The sequence below is a fragment of the Phalacrocorax aristotelis genome, chromosome 2 (assembly GCF_949628215.1).
Source record: "Phalacrocorax aristotelis chromosome 2, bGulAri2.1, whole genome shotgun sequence".
In the NCBI taxonomy this organism is placed as follows: domain Eukaryota; kingdom Metazoa; phylum Chordata; class Aves; order Suliformes; family Phalacrocoracidae; genus Phalacrocorax; species Phalacrocorax aristotelis.
This window is the reverse complement of record NC_134277.1, coordinates 91,572,692-91,599,373: the sequence shown is the minus strand read 5'-3', so window position 1 is coordinate 91,599,373 and position 26,682 is coordinate 91,572,692. Positions and strand designations below refer to the sequence as shown.

Here is a 26,682-nt window from a genome sequence, read left to right as displayed (position 1 = left end):
TGCTTTAGAAGGCTACACTTTCAGAAGCCTTTAGAAGACTGCTGAAGGAAAGCCAACAAAATTCTACCCAGGAAACCATTTCTCTCACGGCAGCATTGTTTTTCAGTGGTTTTACTACACACCGGAAGCCAACTCTGTTCCTGTTCATCTAGGTGTCGATGCCATAACTCAAAGGAACAGATCCAAAAATGATTTTTAGTGACTTGAAATTTGACTGCTTTATGAACACGGTGTATAGATTAACAACATCTATGATTCAGCAAGGAGTTTAACAGATGGAAAGCAGAAGTTGTCCCATGAACTGAAGTATTTTTTCACTGGTTTCCAACTGGAGGCAAAGAAGAGATTCTTTGATAGCAACCCTCTTTCATCTACTTTATTTCATATGCTTTATACGCCACACTATTATGTGAAAGGATACTCTAGGGACTTTTTTGTTTCTCTTTAGGATAGTGTGGAAGAGCCGGAAAATTTTAAAACAGCAATACCCAGTTCACCTTACCATGAATCACATGACTCTAGAAGGGTTCGGTTTAAATCAAGTGGGGCTATGTATAGGATTGACATGATGGCAAGAGACCCCTTCTGTCTGTACTGTCAAGAGCAATGCTATTGCAGCCTATTTTTTAATTAACCTGTTTTTTTATTATTACTTCTCTAAGTTCTTCTGTTTCAATACATGAAAATTTTCCCTCCCTGAGGTGTCAAGGAATATTATCTTATAATTTTAGGATCAAAATATAGATTTATTAAAATCATAAGAACTTCTTAATGGGAAAAACAGTTTGAAAACATGCTTTTTGTTGGTTTAATTCATTTAAGTGAAATGAGGGACTTTATAGTTTGGATACAAGCACTTCCCTCCCATTTGCTCTTAAGTCCAAGGCCCTGTAGCTCTTTGTTCAGGTTTTCAGAGAAACTGAAAGTAACTTGAAACTGACTTTAAAAAATACCTTTCCTCCGCACTGCTTATAATTTGTATGAATTTCCTCAGCTTGATGTAGCATTATGGAGAAGTGTAAATCATCCTTACAATCTTCTTTACAGTTGTGATTTATCTAGAGGATTTCTAACACACAGCTTTTGCTCATTAGATGTAGAGGTTCTGGCTCTTAGCCAATCTGTAAAGTCAGAGAAAACTGTGCTAGCAGCTGAGAACCTGCCCCATTTTAAATATAGCTCCCATCTCCTTAGATTATTGTGCTTTAATTATGCCACGTGTAAAATGTTTTTATACATAAAGTATCCAATCTGAACTTACTCAAGCGATGGCATCTGTATTTGCAGTCAATGTTTTCAGCCCACTGCTAGTTGAAAATGTAATCAGTTTTCCTCTGCTAGTTTGAATGGAATTTAAGTTTCTGTTGAAGGTATAGCCCGTGATGCTGCATTGCACTGCACAAAGAGTTCCTGCTTTCTTACCCAAAGTCAGATCACTCACTCTGCACTGCAGAGTTGGGGGTCTGAAAGATTTAATTGGAATCCTTCTCAAGCATATAACAACATAGCCTTTGTAACCAGCAACACATTTGCAAACATTTTTATATGGTACATAATAATTCAATGGGGCATAATAAGCCAAATTTGCAAGAGACTGTTTCCATCTAAACTATTCACTGACTTGTATACATGTGCAGCTCCCAAATGGACAAGCACAAAAGGCAAAGGCAGGTTGCATCCTTCCTGTACCTGTACATAGGCTATAATTTTGCACATGTACCCCTAAGTTCTAATTTAATGCATACAGCAAAACTGATTAGATGAGAGCACCTGTTTTAAAAAATCAGGTGTTGGTGTTTTGTGCGTGATAACATAGAGCTGAAAGTAATACAGTTTCTGTTAGGTGAGACATTTCAAGAACTGGAATATTTCTGCTCCACTTTAGGATAAACAATCTCTTACAGTCTTACTAGGAGAAATGGTATATCTTAGTGTCAGTGCTTACCATCTCACATTCCCTAGGGGCTTGTATATCCTGTAAGACTGAGATTTGCACAGCAGCATCAAGGACTGGGATGCTCAGTTCCCATTATTGTTGCTGAGGACCTAACCCCTTTGTTGAGGGATGTTACTTTTTTCTGTCGATTTGCTGTCTTCTGGCTCTGTGGTTTATATTCCCTACCTTTCAGTATTTCCAATGAGTCTTCAGTCTGCTCTTGAAAAGGCCTTTTGCCATTGGTGCATTTTATAATCCTTCACAGAAAGCTCTTATCTGGATATGGAAAAGCTATTCCTTATGAATCTGTTACCCACATATGTACCTCAAAAGCCTACTGCAGAAAAGCAAGCAGGAGAGGTAACAGAGCAGCAATGTACATGATTTGGGCAATAGAACTCAGCAGAGACCTCAGGACAGAAACTCCTGAGCAAGGTGCCAGGCTGTCCAAATTAGAATAAACTATTTGGACTGTTTTGGCCCCTGGAGCGCAGTAGAACTCCCTGAACTACAAATTCACATTTGGTTTTCTCTTTCTCAGGGATGCAACTTCATCGTGATGTCTATACCAACACCAGGAAATAAAACAGTTGTGAGACAAAGGCTTAAGTACTGGCCCTCCATCTTCCCTAACTGTTTTCAGTTTAAGCATAAAATAATTTAAGCATGGATGCAAGACACAAAGTCTTAATTAGCCTCCAGACCAGAGAACATAACCTGACTCCTTTTATTCACTACTACACACAGAGCAAGCAGAGGCAAAGATTAAACTCTCACTCTGTGACATTTAACCATCTTTGCAAGGCATGCTTAGGACAGCTGGTGAGAAGGGCTGTTGCTCTGTAATAATTTCTTAGTTAATAATACACTTACATATGTGTGTCTCCGTGTGTGTGTGTATATATATACACATAAAATGTTTATGTCAATGGATAGAACAGCTACAGCATCGTTTTCTACCTTAGTTGACAAGGCAACCCAGTAGAGAGAGCTAGTTTCAAGCCTTTGACTTACAACATCTCGTTTTTAATATGGTTTTAACTGTCAACGCTAGTAAGTCATAAATATGAGAATAATGTAATAAGGACTACCACAAACATCCACTTCTATGTTATTTTATTTTTGTTCCGTATTTAAAGTATCCACACATCTTCACACATTTCCTTCCTCCTCACTGTCAGACACTGAGGCTCTCAGTTATGCAGGTAAAAAGGATTGACACTTTCTAAACCGTAATGGTTTCTCATTCTCTCCTGTTGAAGACTTCTGATGACTAACTGGAGTGACCATTTGAGAAAAAGGTCCCTGGTGATTATACTGAGACAAGCTTCCGTGTTTTGCAATGTATGTGCAATCACAAAAAGACAGAGAAAAGAAGACTTTTAAAACATGTTCTCATATTTCCAAACATTCCGTTTTTTCCCCTCTCACTGCATTCTTCATAAACAGTTATGCCCACTGGCCTCAGAGAATATTAATAATTTGCAATATTCCATACTATTAAAATCAGCCCCCTTAAGAACAATGGAGGCAAATCTTCCTAAGAGTTTTACATCTTTCTGGATATAACAAACATGCTGAAAGACAGATCCCTACAGCAGCTGTAAGAAAGGTTATGTTCTGCCTCTTGCCTCTTCTCAGCCTTTCCTGGACACTCATGGTTGCTCCACAACTAACCTGCACACTGTGGAGAACTGCCGTGAGTGTGCTGAATGCATTCAAGCACATAAGACCCTGTGGTGCCTGGAGGGTTAACTCTGGCGATGCTGGAGGTTTGGCTTTCAAGCCTAGAAAAAACACTTTGCTGGCACCTGCTTTAGATGCCCAATCCTCGTAGAACAGAATACTGGGACGGGGATTAGAAGATATGCTGGGGGCTGTCTTGGAGGGAACAACTTATGCTAGCCTTCTGATATTCTTCTGATCATTTACAGGAAGAGGCACTATAAATAATCTTATGTATACAACCTCAGTTGGTGTAGCCCCTCTGCCACAAATCACCTAAGCAAAAGCAGGGCTGACACAGAACTGACCACAGAGTCTTATGTTCACTCACTCTCCCCCGCAAAAAATACTTTCTTCTGACCTAAAGATTCCTTTTGAAATTTCCCAAGCAACTTGCTGAAAAGGTGCAATCCGCCTCTCTAAAATCAGACTAAATCCAGCACTACTTTATATTAAGGCAAACATATTTCCATACAACTTGTGGTGCAAATGGATTTGTGTTTTCTGGGTAGCAATGGACCGTTCATTAAAACACAAAACAGCACATAAAAAATTTCTTCCTATGCAAAAGCTGAACAATGCCACCAATATTTAATTGCACTAAAGGACTTTGAAACCTAATTTCTCTGACTTCACCTTGGGATTACCTGGAAATAAAAATACAAATAAAATACATCAATAAAGCTTGACATATAAAAATACTATCCATATTCAAGGATGAAGAAACCATATTTCTTCTGTTCTATATCCTATACAATCCTGGTGCATTCAGAATGCCTAAAAGAGGTATAAAGGATTTTGCACCACATACTGTGGAAGCTCCATGCGATAGTAATACAGTGCAGAAGTGGTTGCATGCTGCCTGGTCTATCTGATACTGCTGATACTTTTGACAGGAACATTTATTAGACCATGTTAGCAGTAGACAAGAGATTCCCTCTGATACCCATAATTGTCTTCAAGAGACTGACCATATATTGTACACATGTCAAATAAAGCAGCTATAAAAACATCTACCACATGCAATCACTTGCTACTTTCTGAGAAATTATTACAGTCATGGCTTGAGAATGATCAAAGGGAGGAAAAAAGGGGTCACCATTTTAAAAACAGTAAGAATGAGATCATGCCCTACATGAAAAGCATGTGGAGGTGAATTGGGGTAGTCTGACCCCAAATTCCAGGAATAACCTCTTCTTTTCACCTCTCCACTACAGTCTAGCTTGGCCTCTGACTGCTGAATGCAGTGGGACTTTCATCATTTATTTTACAAAGGGAAGGAATCAAATGTTATACATCTCTCTTTTACGGACATCACTAACTAATGTTAGGGGGGAGATTCCCAGCATTGCCCATAGTTTTACACAGCAGTTTCACAGAGGGCTAGGATCCTCCATCTCAAGTCAGTGAACTCTTACTCCACAAGTAGCCCCAAAGAAAGTAAAACAGGACTGTTACAATTTTGCTACCAGCAGTTCTACCCTCAGGGGAATGTACCACTCAGCTCAGAAAAAGAGTGGTAAAACCTGGTCTACAACGTCTGGGTATGATTATGCTTGCTATCTGCTTCCTACACACCCTTCTTCAAAACAGTCAGGGGATTCCGTCTGGGTTCTGGGAAGTCTCCATTAGCACAGGATGAGAACGCCGTTCTTGCTATCCACTAAAAACTAAGAAAATTCATCCACTACGAACTATATCCAGAGTAACACCTGTAGAAAGTAAAAGGAAGTAACAGATGCGTTTTCCTTTCTTAGATCACAGTGGCGCCTGTCCTTTTGCTCTTGAAATCGGGTATCTGTCTGAAGTCTATCAATTCTCTTTGCTAAGATGCATTTGCCTTTTTATTTGTCTGTGACATTTACGGGCAAGTTAGTCTTGCACCAGGCTGCTCTGAGTTCAGCTCTATTAGCCTATAGAGATTCAGGACTCTGTTGCGTATTTTCGTCCCCTGTCAACAGCAAACTGTGACTACAGGTGACTGCCTATTTTCTAAGTATAACCACAAGAGATAAAGAGCAGAGGTGAACGGAAGGAAGGCAGCAGAAATGGAAGTCAGTGCATTTTGCACAACGATGAAACACTTGACAAGGTGAATCCTTTAAAAGCCAGGCAGATCCCTAAGGCCCCTCAAGCCTTTTCTGGATACTTTTCACTGGCAGTGCTGGAGAAGTGTGATGTGTTGTGAACAGAATTCTAAGACCAATTAAACAGTTTAGTGCAAGATAAATTTCTCAGGAAAACATGGAAACTTGGGATACTGTCACCATGTCCTAGATCATTATGGATAAAAAAATCAGAACTTAAAAGTACAAAATCATAAAGGAGAGAGAGGAAGCAAGCAGTAATTAAGCTACTGTGATGCTACTGGGAGAAAGGCTAGGTTCGTCCTTTGCCAGTGTCAGAAGCTCTTTGTGCCAACAAAAGGAAAACAGTTTTTCGGCTCTTCTGAGGTGTCTGGCTCTTTTGAAACCAACAGGAGTTAGACACCTAAATATTTATACTGGACCATAGTTTTAACAAGCCTTGTAGGGAAGAGCAAGACAGAATAGATTATTAACTCACTTCATGAGACAGCCACAACAGTGATGTGGGGCTATGATGATTTCATAGTCACAGCATCCTGGGCTGCATCGGATTGGGTCATGGCATGATTTTGCCTTTCACTGCCTTCTGAGTAAACCCACCCATTTTTAACAACTATTTTTATATAGCAAATACCCATTTCATAAGTCTGCCAACATCACTTTGAAAATACACCACCATGCATTTTTCTTTTGGGAATTTTTAACTTTGACATTCATGGGCCTCTTTCAAAACACACACAGATCAATCAACCAAAAAAACCAGTCACTTAAGCCATGGCTTCACAACGGTAGCTGAAGAAAAAATTTCTCAGTGTCCAAATAACCCACATTTAGAAGTCATGATTTACCTCAGTGTTAAGGTACCTTCCCAATACATACCTTATGACATTCCAGAAAAATTCTAAAACCTCAAAAGTCTTTCAGAATGGCATGACAACAATGTGGTGGGATCCAACCCCAACTGTTCTGTTTTTTTTTAGCCAACATAATGTCATGCTTAACATTTAATTTTCTTTAACTAAATAAATGCAATGAGGATTTTCCCTGTAATCTTTCTGAACAAGCTGAGAAGTATACCTCATACCTACCCATGCATTCATGCAATTATTGATGGGCTTGTTGATGGAAGATTAGAATTTGCTGGGTGGGTTGCTGACCAATGAACCTTGCCAGTTCATCCAGGGATATTTGGAATGCTAAAGGAAAAAGTTAAAGGGGAGGGTGCAGGGTGGAGAAAGAGTAAATTACATGACTATAGGCTTGAAATATGACTTACAGATCAGTTCTAAAATAGCTAGTGTTTATCAAAGATGGATGGGGTAAAAACTCTTCCTAATATAATGAGTACTCCTTGGAATGTATGAACTGGCATAGCTTCTTTAAGATCAGCGAAACAACTTCATGATGATCTAGCTGATGATCTGACCCAAAATCTTTGGTTAGACATAGCAAAACTGAGTTATTTAGTGACTTTTTTTTTCCAGTTGTTTACGTTGAATATCTGTGTGATATTCATGATTACGAGCAACATTTAATCTCAAAGAACAAATGGGGTTTGCAAAAAGCACAAAAAGCAATGAAATATTCTTTAAAAATGTGACACAGATTTAGCTCGTACTTAGGTTCCAGCTTCAAACATGGAACTTTGGTAGCACGCTTTAGGCCAACAGGTGTGATTTCTCATGGTCTAAACCATAAATAATTTCCTAAATGATTCTAAAGTTGTCTAAATTTCCCCTAGAATTTATTAATAATGTATTTACATATATATATTATATTATTAACACTGCTTAGATACATCAACTGAAATCCTAGCTTGGGTACAGCCACATCTTAGAAAACTAAAGCCTTTTATTAATTCTGATGCTAAGTTTTCATGTGAAAGTCAAAAAGAAAGTTCCTTAAAGGGATGGAGGAAAGTATTCTACATATCTGACGTAGCACAACAGAAAATTTTGATAGCAATTGCTGCAAGATGAAGCAGATGGACAAAATTAAAGAAAAAAAAAAGGTACTAATATGAATTCAGAGAGACAATCCATGAAGATTAAAAATAAAACAATCTAAATGCCCAATATGACAGCTTTTTTGCAGCACGAAGTTATTCAGAGAGTATCATCAGTACTGTTCTGCATTAACAGCACAACATAGGACACTGCTGAATTATCCATCCATCCAGAACGCTCATACACATGGGGGTAAGAGCTCACGACAAGCTGGTTCATCCACTGATTCCACTAAATACTTGGGATTGTAAACCTTGCCTGTATTAATCCTTTGTGGGTCCTCAGATCACATGAATGATAACAGTGCCTCCTTTAAAATAATCTCTGAGTATTTTTTGGTTCCCCTGTAAACAGTTCCTTTAATTATGAAGTGCATAGAGTTATTAGTTTCAGTACAGCTGGTCAGCTACTTCTCAGCAACTAAGTTCAGCACAGGATGCAAAACTGGACATATCATATGGTTTATCAGAAAATTCTTTGACTTGTGTACTAGGAAACTTGGCTCTGAAATTCCTCACCAGAATAGCAGAGGTAACGACAAAATGCTGTACCTACCTACTACAGTTATAACAAAGGACTGTGGTTGAACTCTACTTGCCACAGGAGCACTGGCAGTGTAAGTTGTAGTCTTTGTACCCACAGTTAGCAGAAAGACCATCTAGTTCTTTGTCTTATTTTCGAAGAGCCTTGTACTTACCCATATATTCATACACTGCTTTATTCCCTGGGCTATGCGCCAGAACATGACCCTCCAGAGAAGATGGCTTTGTAGAATCAGTACACCAAGTTTTGTAGCACTTGGGAAGCTATTACCTATCAGGAATCACCAAGTAGTAGGCTGAGCAAGTAACAGATCTGCTCTCTGTCTTGATAGCAGCCACGCAGGGGTAACATGTAGGCCTGAACATATTATACAACAGTGGAACGTATTTTCAGAACTGGACAAAATGGCTTGCAGACAAATTTCCTTTTTCAGATCAAAGTAGACAGTTGTCAGGCTATGTGCAGATGAAGTAACCCTGTGTAGAAAATTTCATCTGCGGATGCAGGGATCCCACTGAGGGACACAATGGACATTGGGTGGGTGTGAGTATAAGTGTGTGCATTCAGCCAAAACTGAAAATGTGATATCACTTTGAAGGAATCAGTCAGACTACAAACAGAATTTTATTACCCCAATGATGTGGTACATACCAAGATACATCTCTCACATGTAATAGAGAAATTCTGTTGACTTTCTTGAAATTGTATGGGTGTTACAGAGAAGAGAAGGCGATCTCAATGAGAAGCCCCATATTAACTTGCAACATTTTATAAGCCTATTCAGAGTTAACTCACATAATAACTATAAAACTGTGGAGATATTAAAATACATTATGCACTGTGAGGCGTCTGATTGATAAAATCTTCTGACCTTTAAAACTTGCAAAACTAGAAGAAAAGAGAAAAGCATCACAAATGGTCGCACATTATCCAAAAATCAAGCCTAAGAGATGACCCAAGATGAAGATTTCTCCTAGACTGTCTGTTAGAAAGGACTGGCAGAAGTTGGTGTATTCATAACATGTGAGAAGATTGTAGCTCGGAAGGAGAAGAGAGATGGGAAGAAAGAAGCTAAAGTACCAGGATAGTAAGAAACCTTATACTACAGTAAAGCAGCTGTTCTCCTGGGAACCTGCAAAGAAGATGCAAAAATGTGCTGCGGTTATGTATGTGATAAAGCAGAAGAAACTGAGGTTAAAAAAATACCCCTTTGGTTTTTTGTTTTTGGATCATGCTGTCTAGCTCTTGTGTGTATTTTCTAATGAGCTGCTAAACTAGATTGCTGTTGCCAAAGAAAACATTTAAGTGCTAGGCCACCACTGGGCAACATACAGAACTCCTCTGTGGTTATGCTGTCGTCATCAAGCCTTTTTTCTGTAACCATGACATCTCTCTCGTTCCTACACTTCCTTGTTATCATGCTAGCAGGTCTCAGTCCCAACAATAAGAAACATACAGTGTGACAGCTGAATCTGTGAAAGCTCTAAGATTTTTCAAGTGGAATGTAGTGATTCTGAGTGTCTCTGCTTTGGTGTGCCTCTGTTTCGTATGTCCATCTCGGGATGTCTTTGAAGATTTTTATTTCCCGGTAGTGTTCAGGAAAAACAGTGTGGACTTAATTTAGTTGGCCACTCATACTGGCATTTTGGAATATCTGAGATGCCTTAAGGTATCTGAGATAACCCCCTATAGCACAGGACCCACAGGAGACCCATACTGTTCTGAAGCAGCAGCTGGAATTGATGCTTTTGGGAGTCTCCGGGGTGTCTCATTGGATGTCCAGGTTTGCCACGCAAATTCATGTCAGCTGTTTTTATGGGAGAAAAATCAAGATACCCCCAAATGATTTGTAGTTCTTGAAAACACTGGATCTAGCACTTCAGCCTGAGCAACTGAGATATCCAAGTTTTTTGTACAAAAGTTTTGTCTAGTGAAAGCAATCTGGTAGATTCTTATCTTGCACTTAGGAGCAAAGAGTTCCTAACATCTTACTCTTTCTTAGAAACACTGTTGTATAACTCTCATAGCACTAAATCACCAGCTAGTTAAGCCATTAACTAGCTCTTCTGTTACTGCAATTATAAAGCAGGCTTCTCAGGTCTCACTCACAGTGAATAAGACTTGCAGCTGGCTTCCACCTCAAATTCCCTTCTGGGAAGGCTGACATGTCACACGTTTGTGGCCCTTCTTTTACTCCATGATCCTATTTGCCAAGCATAATAACCTGTGGTAAAAATGCCTCAGCTGTGATCCTACATCAGCAAACTCAATGCATACAGTCTCTTGTGTTGGGAAAGAATATACCTGAGAGAACTTGTGAAGTCAAAACAAGGTGCTCCATGCAGAGCGAAGAATGGGACCCACAGGATTTTTGAACAGAGCATTCGGGGTTGCATTTCGTACCCTTCTCCCTAAGTCATCAAAGCCGGATAGGGAATGGGTATTTACAAATGGATTTGGGGCTTCTAAAAGGATAAAACCACCAAAAAGGTTAATTCCTCAGAAATATTTTGAATTGTGTTGAACTGGAACATTTTGTGTCTACAATTTCAAACAGTTTTATTCTGCTTTCAACTTTTTCAACCTCCTTTTTTAGTAGGGTGTAATATTTTTCAGAAACATGAAAGCATTTCAAGCTGGCAATAAAATCTCATTTGGAAAATGTCAAAGTAGGATATTTCAGCATCCCCCACCCTCACCCCCCCAAATGACTCAAACTGGAAAATCACTAAAAAGGCATACATGGTGGACGAGCTGTCAGTTTCTGAAGAAAGATACATTGTGGGAAATCTCTCAGGGAGCCCATGAAAATGACTATGCAGGGTGCATAGGGTCCTGTCACCAGCTAATTGTGGCCTGTGAGGTTTCTGTGGTAACTTGAAATGATAAGGGATGCATGCACACAGTCAGTTGGAAGCCAGCTACACTGAAGAAATATGACTGAAGTCACTACAGATACACTGATGTGGTAGTACCATTTTGCCCAATGTGCTTGAGAAACCAAGAATAAAGGGTACTTTCAGAGAATAGCTTTGTGCAAGAACTGCAGGACTTGAAACACTTGAAACTGTATGTATTAAGTTCCCATTTCAATCAACTGCTTCCAGAAAAGGATTTTGGTCAGATTCTGTCCTCTCTCTGACACAGACAACTGTGGCATTGGACAAGTCACTTCAGGCTCCTCAATCTTCATCTTTCAAGAACTAATACTATCATCTACTTTACCAGTGTTACGGCAATTAACTCGTTGATGCTTCCAAAGTCCTGCTAAGTAATGCTTTGTTAGAATGGATAAGTATTGTGTTAGCACTGCCCTCTACCGAGTATTACGAAAGCTGATGAATTTTGAGTAGCAAGTTTTAAAATGCTAATGACTGCCAGATTTTTACTTAATTCTGGAGGCAGAGGCTTTTAATGTGGAACAAGAAAACATAATCTCTGTCCTAACTCCTTTTGTCAAATTTCAAGAGGTAGGTTGCAGTAAGTACCACGGTGAGAAATCAGGAAGTTGCTGTGCTATAATACAAAAGACACACAAAAGAGGAAAGCACAAGGCAGATGTAACACCTGATTGCTATGAACCGTTGCTGTGTAGGCTGGAATGCACTAAGTGTGCTACACTATTACTACACGAAGTACTGCTAACTCACTGAGGGTGTAAGGGAGTTCTAACAATGCAAGGAGGGGAGTTATTTGTGTCTGTCAGACTGAGCATTTACCAGAGCCCTGCCCATGAATGCTACAGAGGAAATCCCCATCACAGGCGTGGGAGGCTTTTTTCCATTGACCCTTAAAACACCTGCAGAACTAAAATACCACATAGAGCATAACCTTGCTTCAGCAGATGATTGGGGAAGAGGTCAACAAAGGAAAAAGCTCGTGACTAGGGGTGGAAAAGAATTATACAAAATTACATACCTATACAGATGTTTAAGAAAAAGAGGACAACATATGATTATGTGGGCAATCCATATAATGCAGTAAAACCACTTTCTGTATGGTTTTCAAAATTATTAGGTTCAAAATGCACTTCTGAATAAGAAAAATTTTTTTTTCAAAGTAGTTGTTAATAACAAGAAAGAATGAATTGGGTCATTACTTATTTTCACTTATTAATAACATGGAGCCTCTCAAAAGCACCCAGAGAATTTAGCAGTCTGAGCCTTCCTGGAAGTCACTGTAGCTGTGCTGTGAAGTTTCCTCCCCTGTCTAACTTGCCCAAAGGCAAAGAGCTGAAAATACAGTGTTTCCTCAGAATTCAGACCATTCTCCTCTTCCCTGATACATATTTGGGTTGAAGCAGCAGTTACACCCAGGAGATCAGATTTTTAGAAGTGCTCAGCACCTAAAAGTTTCATTGTGGTGTTTGCGGCCAGAATTTCACAGGAGCCTAGCAATCAATGTGCACCCAGAATGCGAGCTCTTTCAGAATTCTGGTTTTCTTGTGTGGTTGATGAGCTATTTTTGAAAGCCTGGCTGGCTGCACAAAACATACTCCTTAGCTCTCAGTTGCTTCCCTACCTAGTATATGGTTAGGTACACAATATATAAAATCAAATGCAGTATTCATCTTCCATAAATAAATAAATAGTCTAAGCAAATAAACAATAATCAAATCAGTAAGAATCAAACTAAAAATAACAAAGGAAAACAGACATAACCAATTCAGACTCCAAAGTCTTTTAAAACAAATTGGAGAGGTCTCAGTTCCACAAAATATATGAACAGCTACTCAGTTCTACCCCTGTTCAAGAAATCTTGTTAAGCAGCTACCTTTAACTCATTGATTCCAATGGAATTTAAACTTCCTGGGTTTGAAAGAAAAGAAAGCAAATGGAAGAAGAGAGTTTAAAGTAGGCAGACAAGTAGAGAAAGTAGGGGAAAAAAAAAAACACAAAAAGAAACTATGCACAAAAATCAGTAACATTAAAAATACAACAAAAGCCACTTGATCCACTGGACAATTGCTGTTCAGTACACCTAAAAAAATTACACAACCAACATACAATGAAAATACAAAAAAACACCAAAGCATTCAGTTTGGAACCTCGCTAGTTAGTAGCACAAAAGATGAGATTCAAGCCTACAACTCCTGTGCTCTGACAATGTAGTCCACTTGATGGAGCACTGAGCTGTAAAACAAGATCATGGTAAATTCTATAAAAGATTTTGGAGATCTGTTGGTGAAAAAGGACTGCATTAGAGAGAAATTTCCAGAGTGCTCTTTCACAACAACTTCCTAATTTTTTGACTGGGTCTTTTTTTTTAAAGATTTGTATGTTGCCCTTGGCAAGGAAATTATATAAGTTTCCAGTTTTTAGGCATACATTGCAACATAACCAAGGCTGAAAGAGAGGAACAAGTTCATCCTAGAGCAGGTTCAGGAGTGCGTACACGAACCATGGATATTAAGAATGATGCTACATTCCAGGGCTGGAACAGACCTCAAGAGATGATGTAATTGGTCCTTTTCCCCCAAGACCAGCTTTAATGAAAGCCTGGAAGAGAATGAGAGGAACTGAATTGCCATTCAGGGTCTTTGGTCAAGTGTGAAGATAAAAATCTGACCTGAGAAAAGTGCTTCCATAGCTCCCTTTGGGAAATGCCCACTGATCATCCTAGACTGCCACCAGATCATGAACATAGTTTCAACTAAGAAGTTCAGATTCATAAATTTAGCACTTCTAGATGAGTCACAACACTTATGACGTGGCTTTTCACATGTGGCGAAGGCTCCCACAGCTATTCCAACTCTGAACCACAGAGAAAAAATGGATAAAAAATTACTTAGATTCCCAAGTCTTCACTTGTGTCTCAGCCTAACTTTTAAGAACTATGGCCATCACTTTCTGCTAATTATTATTTTTTAAAACCAAGTTTCAGCAAAGCACCGTTCAATAGCTTAAAGCTCAGAGTTTGGTAAAAAAAAAGGCACAGGTTGGAGCTCAGGATACATGAAGTTTTATTCCTAACAGTGCTACAGATTCCCAATGGGATTTGGCAAACTACTTAATCTCACTGCACCTGGATTCCCATCTGTAAAACTTCCAAACTGCAATTCAGAGTTATTAGTTGGAGAGCTGGGTATATGCACAGCAGCTTTTCACAACCCTGATCTTATACTAGGGGTTTTTAGGCTCAGCTGCAGCTTAAGTCATGACTGTTATCTTTTTTCTAATTCCTTAAGAAAAAAGAACAAAAACAGAAGACGGTTTCCTGTTCTGCCAAAAGGAAGAGAGGGTGGGCACAAGGGTAACATAGAAAACATGCCCAGGTTCACCACTCTTCCTGTTTGTCTCTGCAGAATTACATGACAGATGACTCTTAGCTAGTTTCAGCTTTGCTAATAATTTGAATGGCAACCACTTTCTTGCATGGTCTGGGGAATAACAATGTCTCACTCTGGAGTAATGCCTGAGTGCCGATGCTGTTGCCCAAGTGCTAGAGGCAGGAAGTGCAACTGCTAGCCCATGAAAGAGTGAAAGTGACTATCTACAGATATTTTACAGACTTACAAAGCATATTTAGGCTTCTAAATCCAAAGCAGATATCGAACTTCTCAACAATTTTGGTAGGAGTCTAGTAGCCTTAATGCCTGTACACACCTTTCCAGAACTACTGGCAAACACACAATGCAAAAAAGAAATTATAGGGATCCCTCTTGTGTCTCCTTCCTGACTTTCTTCTTTCTTCTGCTTAAAATCATAGAAATCTTGATGTCTTACAATCATAGAGAATAAATATACCTTATGAAGAACTTCATAGAATTTTTCAGGTGGAATTGAGTTTTACACAGCTTTGAGATGTCAGAATCCGATAGGTCTCAGAGACCTTGGTCTACTGGTTGCCAGAAATCAATGAAAACCATGGCCTCACTCACTAAAAACCACATGGAGAATACCGGAGAAGGAAATACAGAATCTGTTGCTCAAACTTATAAATCCACCATGACACCAGATTCTGCAAATAGTTCCAGGCAGTATGTCTGTCTGTTTGCAGCACAGTGTACACAGCTTCTTTTCTTCAAAGCTCTACAGCAACAGCAGTATGACATGGCAGAACTAAGGGTTAAAGCTTTGCTAACTTCCCTTCAAGCTCAGAAATATCTGTTCAGCATGATGTTGTATGCTATGTGTGCTGTATTTTTAAAGCACATTTCTCAATAATCATTTTATACTATTTTATGTTCTAATTCAAGCAGAAGTTACAAGTTAGATGAAGGCTGTGAGAAATCAGATGACTTGTGCAGGAGGTGAGATAGAACAATCAGAATGGTACATTATGCACATAAAAGCTTGACATTAATAGGTTTGGTTGCAGTAATATGGGTCAAATTTGACCATCGAAGAATGTTTAGCACCTTATTTTGCCTGTGAACCTATTGCAGTAGTGAGCAAGGCTGTGTGGACAATGCTGTGCTATTTCTCACAGCGTGTCAGCATGTGATGCATTACAAAAGAATATGCATTCTCCCTGAAATTGATGTAAGAAACAGAAATGAACAGACTTAAGGTGAATCTCAGAAATTCCAGCTGCTTCCAAGGCAGCTCCCAGCACCTAGGAATGTTTAGCACATACTCTGCGTATATGAGTAATGCCCAGAATTATGCCTTTTCTTCAGAACAGAGAGGGAAATATTTTTACAGTTTCTCTCATTCTGCTTCCCCCAACAAAGTATTCCCCTTGTAGTTTCCTCACAAACGTGGACTGTGCAAGACCATTGAAAGGACAAAAAGAAAAGGCCTATGCAAAGAGAAAATCTGATTAAGTAAACAGAACAGTCTCTTTCTTCTTTTGTTTTACCATTTTTAGTTCTTACCATTATGTTGCTACTTCTACCGTTTTACTTTCTTGAAAGTTTGCAAATAAATGCTTAATACCAGCTCAAGCTACTAATGAGAACTTTAGGATAGGCTCAAAGTGAAAACCTTTGCATGTCAAAGTTTGTGATCTAGCTAAAAGTCAGGAGGTGTTCCTAACGACATTCAGAGAGCTTTTCCAAACTCAAAGGCCATCTAGTGGCTTAAGTTAAAGATCACACATTTTTAACAAGGCAATACTCAAGTCACATTACCCATCAAAGAATGGCACATGCATGTCCACCCAACAGACCAGTTATTAATACTAAGGAACAGGAAGCATTTGAAGTATGAAAGTATGTCATAGTTTGAAAATAAACATAGGTTTTTTTTAAATAAGGACTCTTATTTAGAATGGCATCAGCAGAAATTCCTGGTGTGTGCTAAGCTCAGAACCTTCTCTTCCATGTCTTCCCCACTTGAGCTGTGAATATAACACAAATCTATTTTCTGCTGCTGGGCATTTACAGCAATGCCTGCATTAGGTAGTCTCAGCATCATTAAAAACCATGAGTCCGGTGTTTTGGGGTATGATCTAGCAGGCATGCTCAGACTAGCTTCACATGCAGCCTTTCTCAATTGAGGAAAAGGGCAAGGTGCCTGCAGAGTTCTTAAAACTTGGTTGTGCAATTAGGCTAGCAAGGTTAACAGCAGGAGGCAGAGTATACTCTGGTTGCCATCCCAGCCTAGGTCAGAGTCTGCTGATTGTGATGAGTTCATTACACCAAGAGAGTACACTGCCCTGGCGTTACCACAGGCAGCTTTTGCTCCCTAGGATGGGCACAGTAAGGGTAGCTTTTGGTCCGAAGATCAGTTATTGTCAGTCTGTTATGACCATTCTGTACTAGATGGATGGCAGCGTCACTTGGGCCACAGAGCAACCCCTGGATGTAAAAAATAACCAACTAATTAACATTTCTGGTTGAAAAGCATGATGCATGGTGTTACGAGCATAATTTCCCTGAAACTATAACACTAATGTGATAAAATAAAGAATCGGGCCTTAATGTTCTATGACAAATTCATACTTAGCAAAACAGGTTGCCTTTAAGCTTACCATAACACAAGTAGATCAGTAAAATCTCTTATACCATCATCGCAACAGACATCTCTCTGCTCGTTTTCTATCAACTTCCTTGACTAATTTTCTGTATCTAGGCTGAATGGACCCTTAGATTTATACAGACCTACACTGACAACTGCAGGCAGTTACTACTGTAGGCCATTTACTAGTGACTCAGTTACTAAAAAGGACTCTTCAAGTTCAACCTTGAATCTGAAAGCCCACTGTCCTTCCTGTGTTAACAGACCTCATTCAAGTTATTAAAAAGAATTAGGAGAGTTCCTCCCTAGTTTTATTTGTTCTTTTGGTCCAAGACCAGATCTTTAACTGTTTTCCCCTTTCCCAAGTAACAAGAACTCAAGAGGCAGTGTCGAAATCATGCTAATAAGGGAAACATACTATGCAGTGCTTGTGTAGCGAGGCTTTGAAGTTCGCACATGGTTAAGTGGGATTAAGTCTACATCGGCATTGTCAACGTCTTCAAAATTTACTGCACCAGCACTGCCACTGTCTGAATAGAAAGGAAGTCAAAGATCTGTACATTATTCATAAGACAGCTGGTGAAGGCAGCTGAACCATATATTGCATGCTCCAAAATTCTAGTTATTTATTAAAACGGTCCACAAAAAAAACCATGGAGATGAACTGCCCTGTGTGCTTGGCATGTCCCAAGATGAAAAGAATCATCTGCTGAACTTGCAACACATAACAAATGTCAGGTCTAGTACATATGTGCAGAAAGGAGGGAAAAATGGAAATAAGATATAAATGTGTCATCTCTTGTCCTTTGGCTATACCCATAACCAGATTGGGATATTCTTCCAAAGAGGACATAATGGATCCTGATTTCTAGTTTACAGGTAAAAGGCTGAAGTTCACAGAATCACCGAATCACAGGTTGGAAGGGACCTCAGGGATCATCTAGTCTAACCTTTCTAGGAAGAGCACAGTCTGCTTTAGTTACCCTCAAGCAGAGGAGACTCAGCACACACTGTCCCTTGGCACCAGAAAACATGTTAAGATTAGATAACATAGGCCATCTACAACTCTTGCTTCAGAAAAAGAGAGATGGATTGCTTTGGCTTAATGTAGAAAATAGAAACAACCCAAGGATATTGTGCTTACATATACAAAGGGATATGACAGGTTCAAGAGCTTCGGCTTAGGCTGTTAAAGACAAATGAGATCAATAACCTTTTTTTCACCACACAGAATATTATGATGCAATATTTATGAGGTCTTAAAAGACAGGCAGTGACAAGTCAAAGTTTTGCTCTTGGAATGATGCAATTCTCATTTGCATTTGGTAAAAGAATGTGGTCAATTATTAGATTGGCATTTATACTAAAGGACCCAAATCAGCAGGCAGAATCTTGTCTTTTAGTCAGTTTCCTAGGATAGTATAAGCGAATTTTCTTTAAAAATGAACTGCTTCTCTACTGTAACACTGCTCTCATTCAGTTCTTGAGAACACACAAAAATGTAACATCAGGTCTGAACTTCTCTCTTGGTCTGTCCCTGCAAGCTGCTCTCACTGGCCACGTCTCTCTTCTTTTGAAAGAGCAGTGTTTAAAAACTATAATGATAGTGTTTTCTATCTCACTTCCACCCTGCAGAGGTACCTGCCTCTCCCATTGTATGCCTGACTGTGCCCAGTAGCACACCTGTCGTATTTTGTGTACTCACAAACATTGAGTTTGCCCGAGCAAACCTCCTGGATCATGGCTTGGAAAGGAGGCAAGTTCTAGCTTTCCTGTCTTGCTTTGACCAACTTTTCCTTCCCCATCTCTACTTGGCTCTTATCTGTGCCATTCTGAACCTCCTGTTACTGGACTCATCTACAATGCTCCACTCTGAGGTTGTTTTGGATTCTACAGACAGCAGATAAAAACTTGAGTTTGTACATGTGTACGATTACCACAGTGTTTTCATAAATGTTGTGTCTCAATGAAAACATCAGATGTATAGTCATGACAATCATTCACTCTACAGATTTCTTCTGTTCTGCTTTTTATATTTAACTCTCTCACAGGGGAAGCATGTTAGAGTATACTGTTCATATAGTTATTGATTGAATCTTAACTACTCTAGTTATAGAATGCTGCTGAATTTAGTCTTCTGAAATAACTATCTGTATGCAACTTCATAAAGGAAGTGTTCAGAGGACCCCAATATTCACAAAAAATGCAACTTACAGATCAACAGGTCTCTGTGGAGAGGTAAAAGATCTTGTTTGAAATCTGTCCCAGAAGCCTCCAACAACCTAAAATCATTATTAGATTCTTCCTGTAAGGCAACATTACCTAATTAATTTGACTTAATAGATTTTCATGCAGCAATCAGAACAATTGCAGGACTGAATTTTAGTTGAGCAAAAATAATTATTACAGTTAATAATCACAAGAAAACTAAATGTGAGATTTGTTATGCTACCGCATCATTCCTATCAAACAATTTTTTCATCGATATCCTTAGCCTCTCTTTTGTTACTGCACGTGCATATCTTCTGTACCAATTTACAGGGGAGCTGAAGGGAAAAAATATGAAATCATTTGAGGCAATTGCTAGAGTGTGCTGATGCCCTTAAATGCTCACTTGGGACTGTTTTCATTTGAAAGCATTGCTGTGCATTTATGTGTATGACCTACACAGTTTAGGCTACATTTTATTAGCAAAACCTAAAACCAGCTGGCAAGAAATTGTTCACTGACTTGGCTTATTTCAGATTCAAGATAGAAAGTACCTCCTTTTTGTGAAACACTGGGAAACAGGATCAGCCAACACCTCCATTGTTGATTCTGGAGGCTGGATTTTGGAAGGTAATGTATTATCCCAAGGAATTTCTTCAGCAGCTCTAAATCAACAATAAAAAAGCCAAGAAAAATGTTCCTATATAATCATTAGTGAATGACATTTGTAGCTAGGTAATAAGGAATTACGTGACAAAGAAGGATGCAGAAAATTATAAAGGTGTATAATCCTAGTTTAAAGGGAAATTAAAAGCCTGGAATTATGTGTTGCTTGTCGGGGAACAGTTTCACAGGCTTATCTTCTTTAAAACTTTCTCACTCGCTAATTGGAAGAGGTAGTTTGCCTTTCGAGTTTACGGTGATGATGTATTTTATTTTGTCTACATTTGAATAATTAGTTAAGTGAGATGAGACATAAATAGATATTAGATACCAGTCATATCATGCCTGTGACAGGCATTGAAGAGAGATGTACAGAATGCCCTTTTGGAAACTCCAGTTTCTCTTCACTGCTTATAGAGGAAGTGGAGATGAAAGGCCAGACTGGATGCGAGCTTTTAGATAGCTAAAGTTCATGAGATGAATCCTATGCTAAATGCTGTTAAGACACCAGAAGTTCTGTGTGTTTGCAGTCTTTATGTCCTGCTATCTAAAGGTGCATTGTAGCAAAAAGATTAAAAAATGAAGCAAAGCACAAGCAAAAACTGGTTTTAAAAGAAATGGTGTCTCACTTTTGAGTATTTGACCTGTAGTAGTCCCTTGCTGCTTCTCTCCACCTTGCAGAAGGACCACTTGATTCCTAAGAGGAATCAAATACATGGCAGAAAGCAATGCTATCAACATAAATGACACTATGGTTGCTTGTTTAGAGTGTGAACTGTATGTATCTGCATTTTCCTAGTTTACTATCTTCTTTTGCATCAGACTGTGAAACATGCAATTACACATACTTCACCAGCCAGCTCTGGAGATCAACAATGGGTCTGTTTCTGAGGAGTTTTACTCAGGAAGGAAAATTTATTATCGTGAATACAAGTTTAAAAACTACTAGAATATTCTTGCCTCTCTACTCCTCAGGTATGTAGCTTTCTATTTGTTATATTATTTATAAAATGGCATAGCAAATGCTCTTTGCAGTCCTTCACATATGCCTGATGTATTTGTATGATGTTCATTGCTACAAATTGTGTTCCTCAGGGTTCAATGCTAGGGCCAGTCCTGTTCAATGTATTTATCAACGATCAACATGCAGGAGTTGAATGTACCATTAGCAAGTTTGATGATGATACCAAACTGGGAGGTGCTGTTGACTCCTGCGGGACAAGATGCCTTGCAGACGGATCTGGATAGATTGGAGAATTGGGTGATGATTAGTGGGACGAAATTTCACAAGTCCAAATGCCAGATCCTGCACCTAGGATGGAGTGATGCCGCACACAAGAATAAATTGGGAGAGGAGTGGCTGGAGAGCAGCCCTGCAGAAAGGGATCTGGGGGTGCTGGTTGACCTCAGGCTCAATATGAGTGAGCAGTGTGCCCTGGCAGCCAGGAGGGCAAACCGCATCCTGGGGCGCATCAAACACTGTATAACCGGCCGGTAAAAAGAGGTGCCCATCCCCCTGTATTCAGTGTTGGTGTGGCCTCACCTTGAGCACTGTGTGCAGCTCTGGGCCCCACCATTTAAGAAGGATGTGAAGGGCCTTGAATGCACCCAGAGGAGGGCAACAAAGGTGGTGAAAGGGCTGGAAGGAATATCCTATAAGGTGTGGCTGAGGGCTTAGGGCTTGCCTAGCTTGGAGAAAAGGAGGCTGAGGGACGACCTCTTTGCCCTCCGCAGCTTCCTGAGGAGGGGAAGTGGAGGGGGAGGTGCTGATCTCTTCTCCCTGGTATCCAGTGATAGGACACATGGGAATGGTTCACAGCTGTGCCAGGGGAGGTTCAGCCTGGACATCAGGAAGCATTTCTTTAGTGAGAGGGTGGTCAAACACTGGGACAGGCTGCCTAGAGAGGTGATCAATGCCCCAAGCCTGTCAGTGTTTAAGAGGCATTTGGACAATGCCCTTAACAACATGCTTTAACTTTTGGTCAGCCTTGAAGTGGTCAGACAGCTGGACTAGGCGATCATTGGACGTCTCTGAACCGAACTATTCTATTCTATTCTATTCTATTCTATTCTATTCTATTCTATTCTATTCTATTCTATTCACTACTTAAGCATGTGCAACACTTAATGGACTATGATAGTCTCATCAGTGTGGAAGGTTGAAGGATGCCATTACATTTTCAGTATGGGAAAGACTTAATTAGACTTGCACTATGGAAACATTGAGGTATTTTGATTTACTTACTTGTTTGTGATGTGCACCAAATAAAGCAGTGTCCAAGTATTAAATATATGAGAATTTATACCGTGTATGAAGTTTTGGTATCTTTTGTATATTCTGATAGTTTTGCTCTAACTTGGTCTCAAGTTACACAAAACTGACATTGGTAGGATCAGTCTCACATTACAGTCTAAATGCCTTAACCAGAGTAACTGTACAAAAACTAAAAATCATTGAAGTGATGGCCAGCATTAAAATCTAGTCATGCTAACATACAGCTACCTGAAATATAGCTTTTATTTCAATATAATTAGATTAAGAAATGAAGAAGTCTGATTTCACTACACTACTGTAATCACTGCCATAAATATGTTAAATGAAAAGCAGACTAGAAACAAAATTATTTGAGTATGTTTTCTATCATTACAAGAAGAGCACCAGACACTTGCCTTGAGATTGGGATCTATAAAAAATGCAAAAATATGGTTTTGGTCAGGTAGAGCAGAAGCAACTTTCACTGGAGTTCTCCAACCTGAAAGAAAGGTCTTCCCATTGTGTTAATCAATTTGCAGCAATCCTTATTGTTTTGAACTGGATGAAAACAACTCATGGCTTCCTATAAAAATCAATGCACCAATGTTCAGTTACCTGTTACCACTCTGAATTACAAACTCCCACAAAAATACATTAAATTGCATGGAAGATGAAAGTAAGTGATAAATAATATCACAACATACATTGCTATGGTTTGGCCTACTTCACATATGGTCGTATATGGTACTAACTGTATAAAGGAAAGTATCCAAATTAGCAAACATAATAATAAAAGCTTGTTAATGCATCCTGAACTAGTAATTGCATACTGCATTTCTACAGTTACATAATCTTTGCTAACGCTGAAAGCAATAAACTAGCTATTCCGTGAGCAGTAGATGATGGATTTCCTAAAGATATTTCTCTTTCTCCTTTATCCTCCCAACTTCATATTCCAGTAATATGAGCTGTCCCTGACCAGGTCCTTACCAACCAAGAGGCCATATCCTGCAGTTACAATAGAGGCACATATGTACTGATTGGTGAGCCAGTACACACATGCTGATAACCAAGTGAGCTGCTGCCAAATAGAAAGCTGTTATAATGCCTGAGTTTCAGCTCCCTCAAAAGGAACACTCATTTTTGTCTTTCCTCTCCCCAGACTTCCAATTCCAATGTATATGAAGACCTTTATGTAGCAAATTTAAGCTAATTCATAATAGAGTTACTTTTTCTAGTTATTTGTAGAAATTTTAGGGAAACTTCAGAGAAAATAGTTCGAAGTCTAAAAGTTGAGAACCACTGTGCAGAATGTAAAATTAGTCCTTGCAGAACTAATCACTCTGACAAAGTTTAAAAGAAAATCACAGCTTTTGGTAAGAGACTAAGTTTAGTATCATAATACTAGATGTAGATACTGAAATAATATGACCTGTTTTTTAAAAGAGCTTTTTGCACAGTGTGCTGTAACTTTTAAGCTGCTGCTTTTGAAAAGCTTGACAGAATTTGTGGATCCTTGCACTGTGAAGAGCTTTCAAACTGAATCACTCTCCAATTAAAACAATTCTTTTGGAAAGTGTCTCTTAAACAGGTACTGTGCTTGCAGTAAAGATGGTGGCTGCATCTTCATTGCTTCATGTGTGCATTTAAATGCTGTCTGTAAATATACAACTTGTACTCGTATGGGAATGCTTCCATTAAGTTTTATGTCAAATGTTGTAATTACTTAATATGTTTGCATGTACTAGTGCCCTCTGCAGTAAAGAGGCAGATGGCTCAAATATATCCATCCATATGTTCTAGCAGTTCCATAAAAATAGTCCTCCTCTGTTCATTAATTAAAGAGCTAAAGATTACAACTGTCATTCCTTGTGTTGTATGTGTAAAACACTCATGTCAGCTACAAAATCCTTAGGAAAACATGTATATCATTTCACACTTGCTTTGACAATTGTACAGATGCATTTCTAGAGATCTCTGCTTTTGCACTGTATACTGTAATGTGCCACCTTGATACTACTGGTCTATTGCTGGGATAATTAATCTTCTAACATTTATTTCTCTGTCTGCTTTCAGTGGAAAGATGTAGCATAAAAAATGGCAATACTTCTTTAAGTCAACTTTCAGGAGGTTTCAATGCCCCTAATGATTTGCTCGGTTCACTGGATTGAAAATGGCATGATCTGGTTTTGTCCAGGTTGGGAACTCAGTGTCTTGGCTTTGTCCCTTTTAACTAATGACAAGCTTAATGACACTGTCAGTTTCAATTTATTACTTTAATCTCCTAATCTGACAAAGCAGGATTCAATGATGGATATAAATTTGGGGAATTTCTGGTTTAGATTCTGAGTCAGAAACTGAAGACGTGCTCATTCACATTTGTAAGCTGTTTCCCAGAAACCAGGAAAGTCAGAACATCTTGTTTTGTTTTTAAAGGAAAAAGTGAGATTTCTTATGTCACCACATAAAGACATGCAGAAGTTTCACAAAACCAGCAGTCTCATAGTCTTCAATGCACCTCACTGTCATTCAAAAACTGTGCACTTCTTTCCTTTTCACTTTTCCAGAGGCTTTTAAAAAAACCCAGCAGATCAGTTCTGATTGGTGTCTGAGATCTAATTTCATATATAAGTGGAGAACACAGTCACTGGGAAATAAGAGTGAAAATTATATGGGATGAGCAAGAAAAAAATTTTTTAATCCTTTGTGGTTTTTGGGGTTCTTTTGGGTTCTGTTATATGACTGCAGTAAGCGTAAAGTGATTTAAGAAGCAAAATTTGAAGACAGAAACAAGGAACTACAAACACTGCCTGAATTTATAGCATGTAGAGACTTTATGGTGACAATAACATGGATAAAGTATATCTAACCTCGAAGTGAGAGTGTTATCTCTGTAGAGTAAAATGGAACAAGGAGCTTATTTACATTTCTTTACCATGTTCTAAGAAATCCCTCCCCCACCTATGAGCAAGTTGTCTGAGTTCTCAGAAAACTTTGTTCTAGCTGTAATGAGCATTTCTCTATGGAAATCATTGAAACTGGCTTAATCTTTATAAAAATTCAGCCATATTTCTTACTGCTAATTATGTCCGCCTCTAGAAGGCCTGGGGACATATTTCTGCTTTCCAGAGTTTTCATTAGAAAATTGTGAATATTAACCACCAACCCAATTTTGCTTTACTTTAAAAAGAGTGAATATCCATTTGATGCTGTAATCAATATGAAATGATAAGACCCAACTTTATATGTAACACAGTGATATAAAGTAAAAGGGCAAGATGTGCTTTGACCAACATGTGACGGCAGTCCTAAAGAACTTCTGTTCTCCAATCATTTGGACACTGGAATGGGTCTTTAATGCACTGCACTGCAACTTGTCAGGAAATACTAAAAGACACAGAAATATCCAGGGGATTTCTTGACTCTGGAGTGATTTGTTGTTTTGGTTTACATTAAAACAGGTGCTCATTAGGACTATTGTATATAACTTTGCAATTTACCTAAAAAGATTTTTAAAGATATTATTTACCATCAAAGATTCTTTTATCGCTAGAATTTGCTGACTGGTACCTCTTTGCTACAGCAGGGGCAATGAATCATGCCAATACTCTACTGCAGTTGTTATATTCTGTTCAAATATCCAGGGGGAATATATTTTATAAGGTTGTTCGTTCAGGACTTTGGGGGATGGAGTTCAGAAACTAACTGTATTTATTTGTTAAGCATCACCAATTTCTTTGGTGATTAAGAAATAAAAAGAGTAGTTTGATTTACCTCTGAGTCATGCCCTGACAGAAGCAGCTGACACAGCCCTGGAGTTCCACTTTCTGTCCTGGCTGGTTTCTTGCAGGAGGACCATCTGCCTCATGTGGGCAGGCTGGCTTCTCTCTCCTGTGATGGGGACCCGCTAGTGAGATTTCCACTGTAGTTCACCAGGCACTCAACAGCTCTTCAACACTGGGCTGCAGGTCAGCATCTGCTGCTAGACTCACAAAACTTGAGCAGGGATCCACTAAAGGCATACCATCCCGGTGTGGGATTAAAGTATAATTTGGCTCTCTGCTGGAGAGATGAATGGATTGAATTTAGGGAAGGAATTACTGGTTTTCTCTTCAAAGCTGGCAAAGCCATGTCTGTCCTCAGGACCTCTCACAACAGGCATGCACGTCTTTAACAGACTTTGATACTCTTGGTGATCCATCTTGTGAACTGGTTCAGCTGACAAGGTGGATCTTTTAAAGGCACTTGCCTGCCTTCCAGCTCCATGGGAAACCATGGTCATTCTCTTCTATTGTCCTTATGCAGCACTAAACTTAAAAGTCTCCACTTGCTCCTGTTTCTCCGTTTCTGAAGTCCT

At 39.1% G+C, this 26,682-nt stretch overlaps 1 protein-coding gene across 1 annotated transcript; it reads right to left on the bottom strand.

Annotated features, from left to right (window-relative positions):
- Positions 1 to 3,133: 3,133 nt before the first annotated feature.
- SPMIP7 (sperm microtubule inner protein 7) lies at positions 3,134 to 26,607 on the bottom strand. Its single transcript, XM_075085763.1, is given in 13 exon segments — positions 3,134 to 3,284; positions 6,837 to 6,944; positions 17,619 to 17,726; positions 18,345 to 18,386; positions 19,415 to 19,482; positions 19,931 to 19,957; positions 19,959 to 20,073; positions 20,701 to 20,768; positions 22,742 to 22,824; positions 26,100 to 26,246; positions 26,249 to 26,278; positions 26,281 to 26,383; positions 26,386 to 26,607. Coding segments are annotated over 13 exon segments (1,272 nt in total).
- Positions 26,608 to 26,682: the final 75 nt, after the last annotated feature.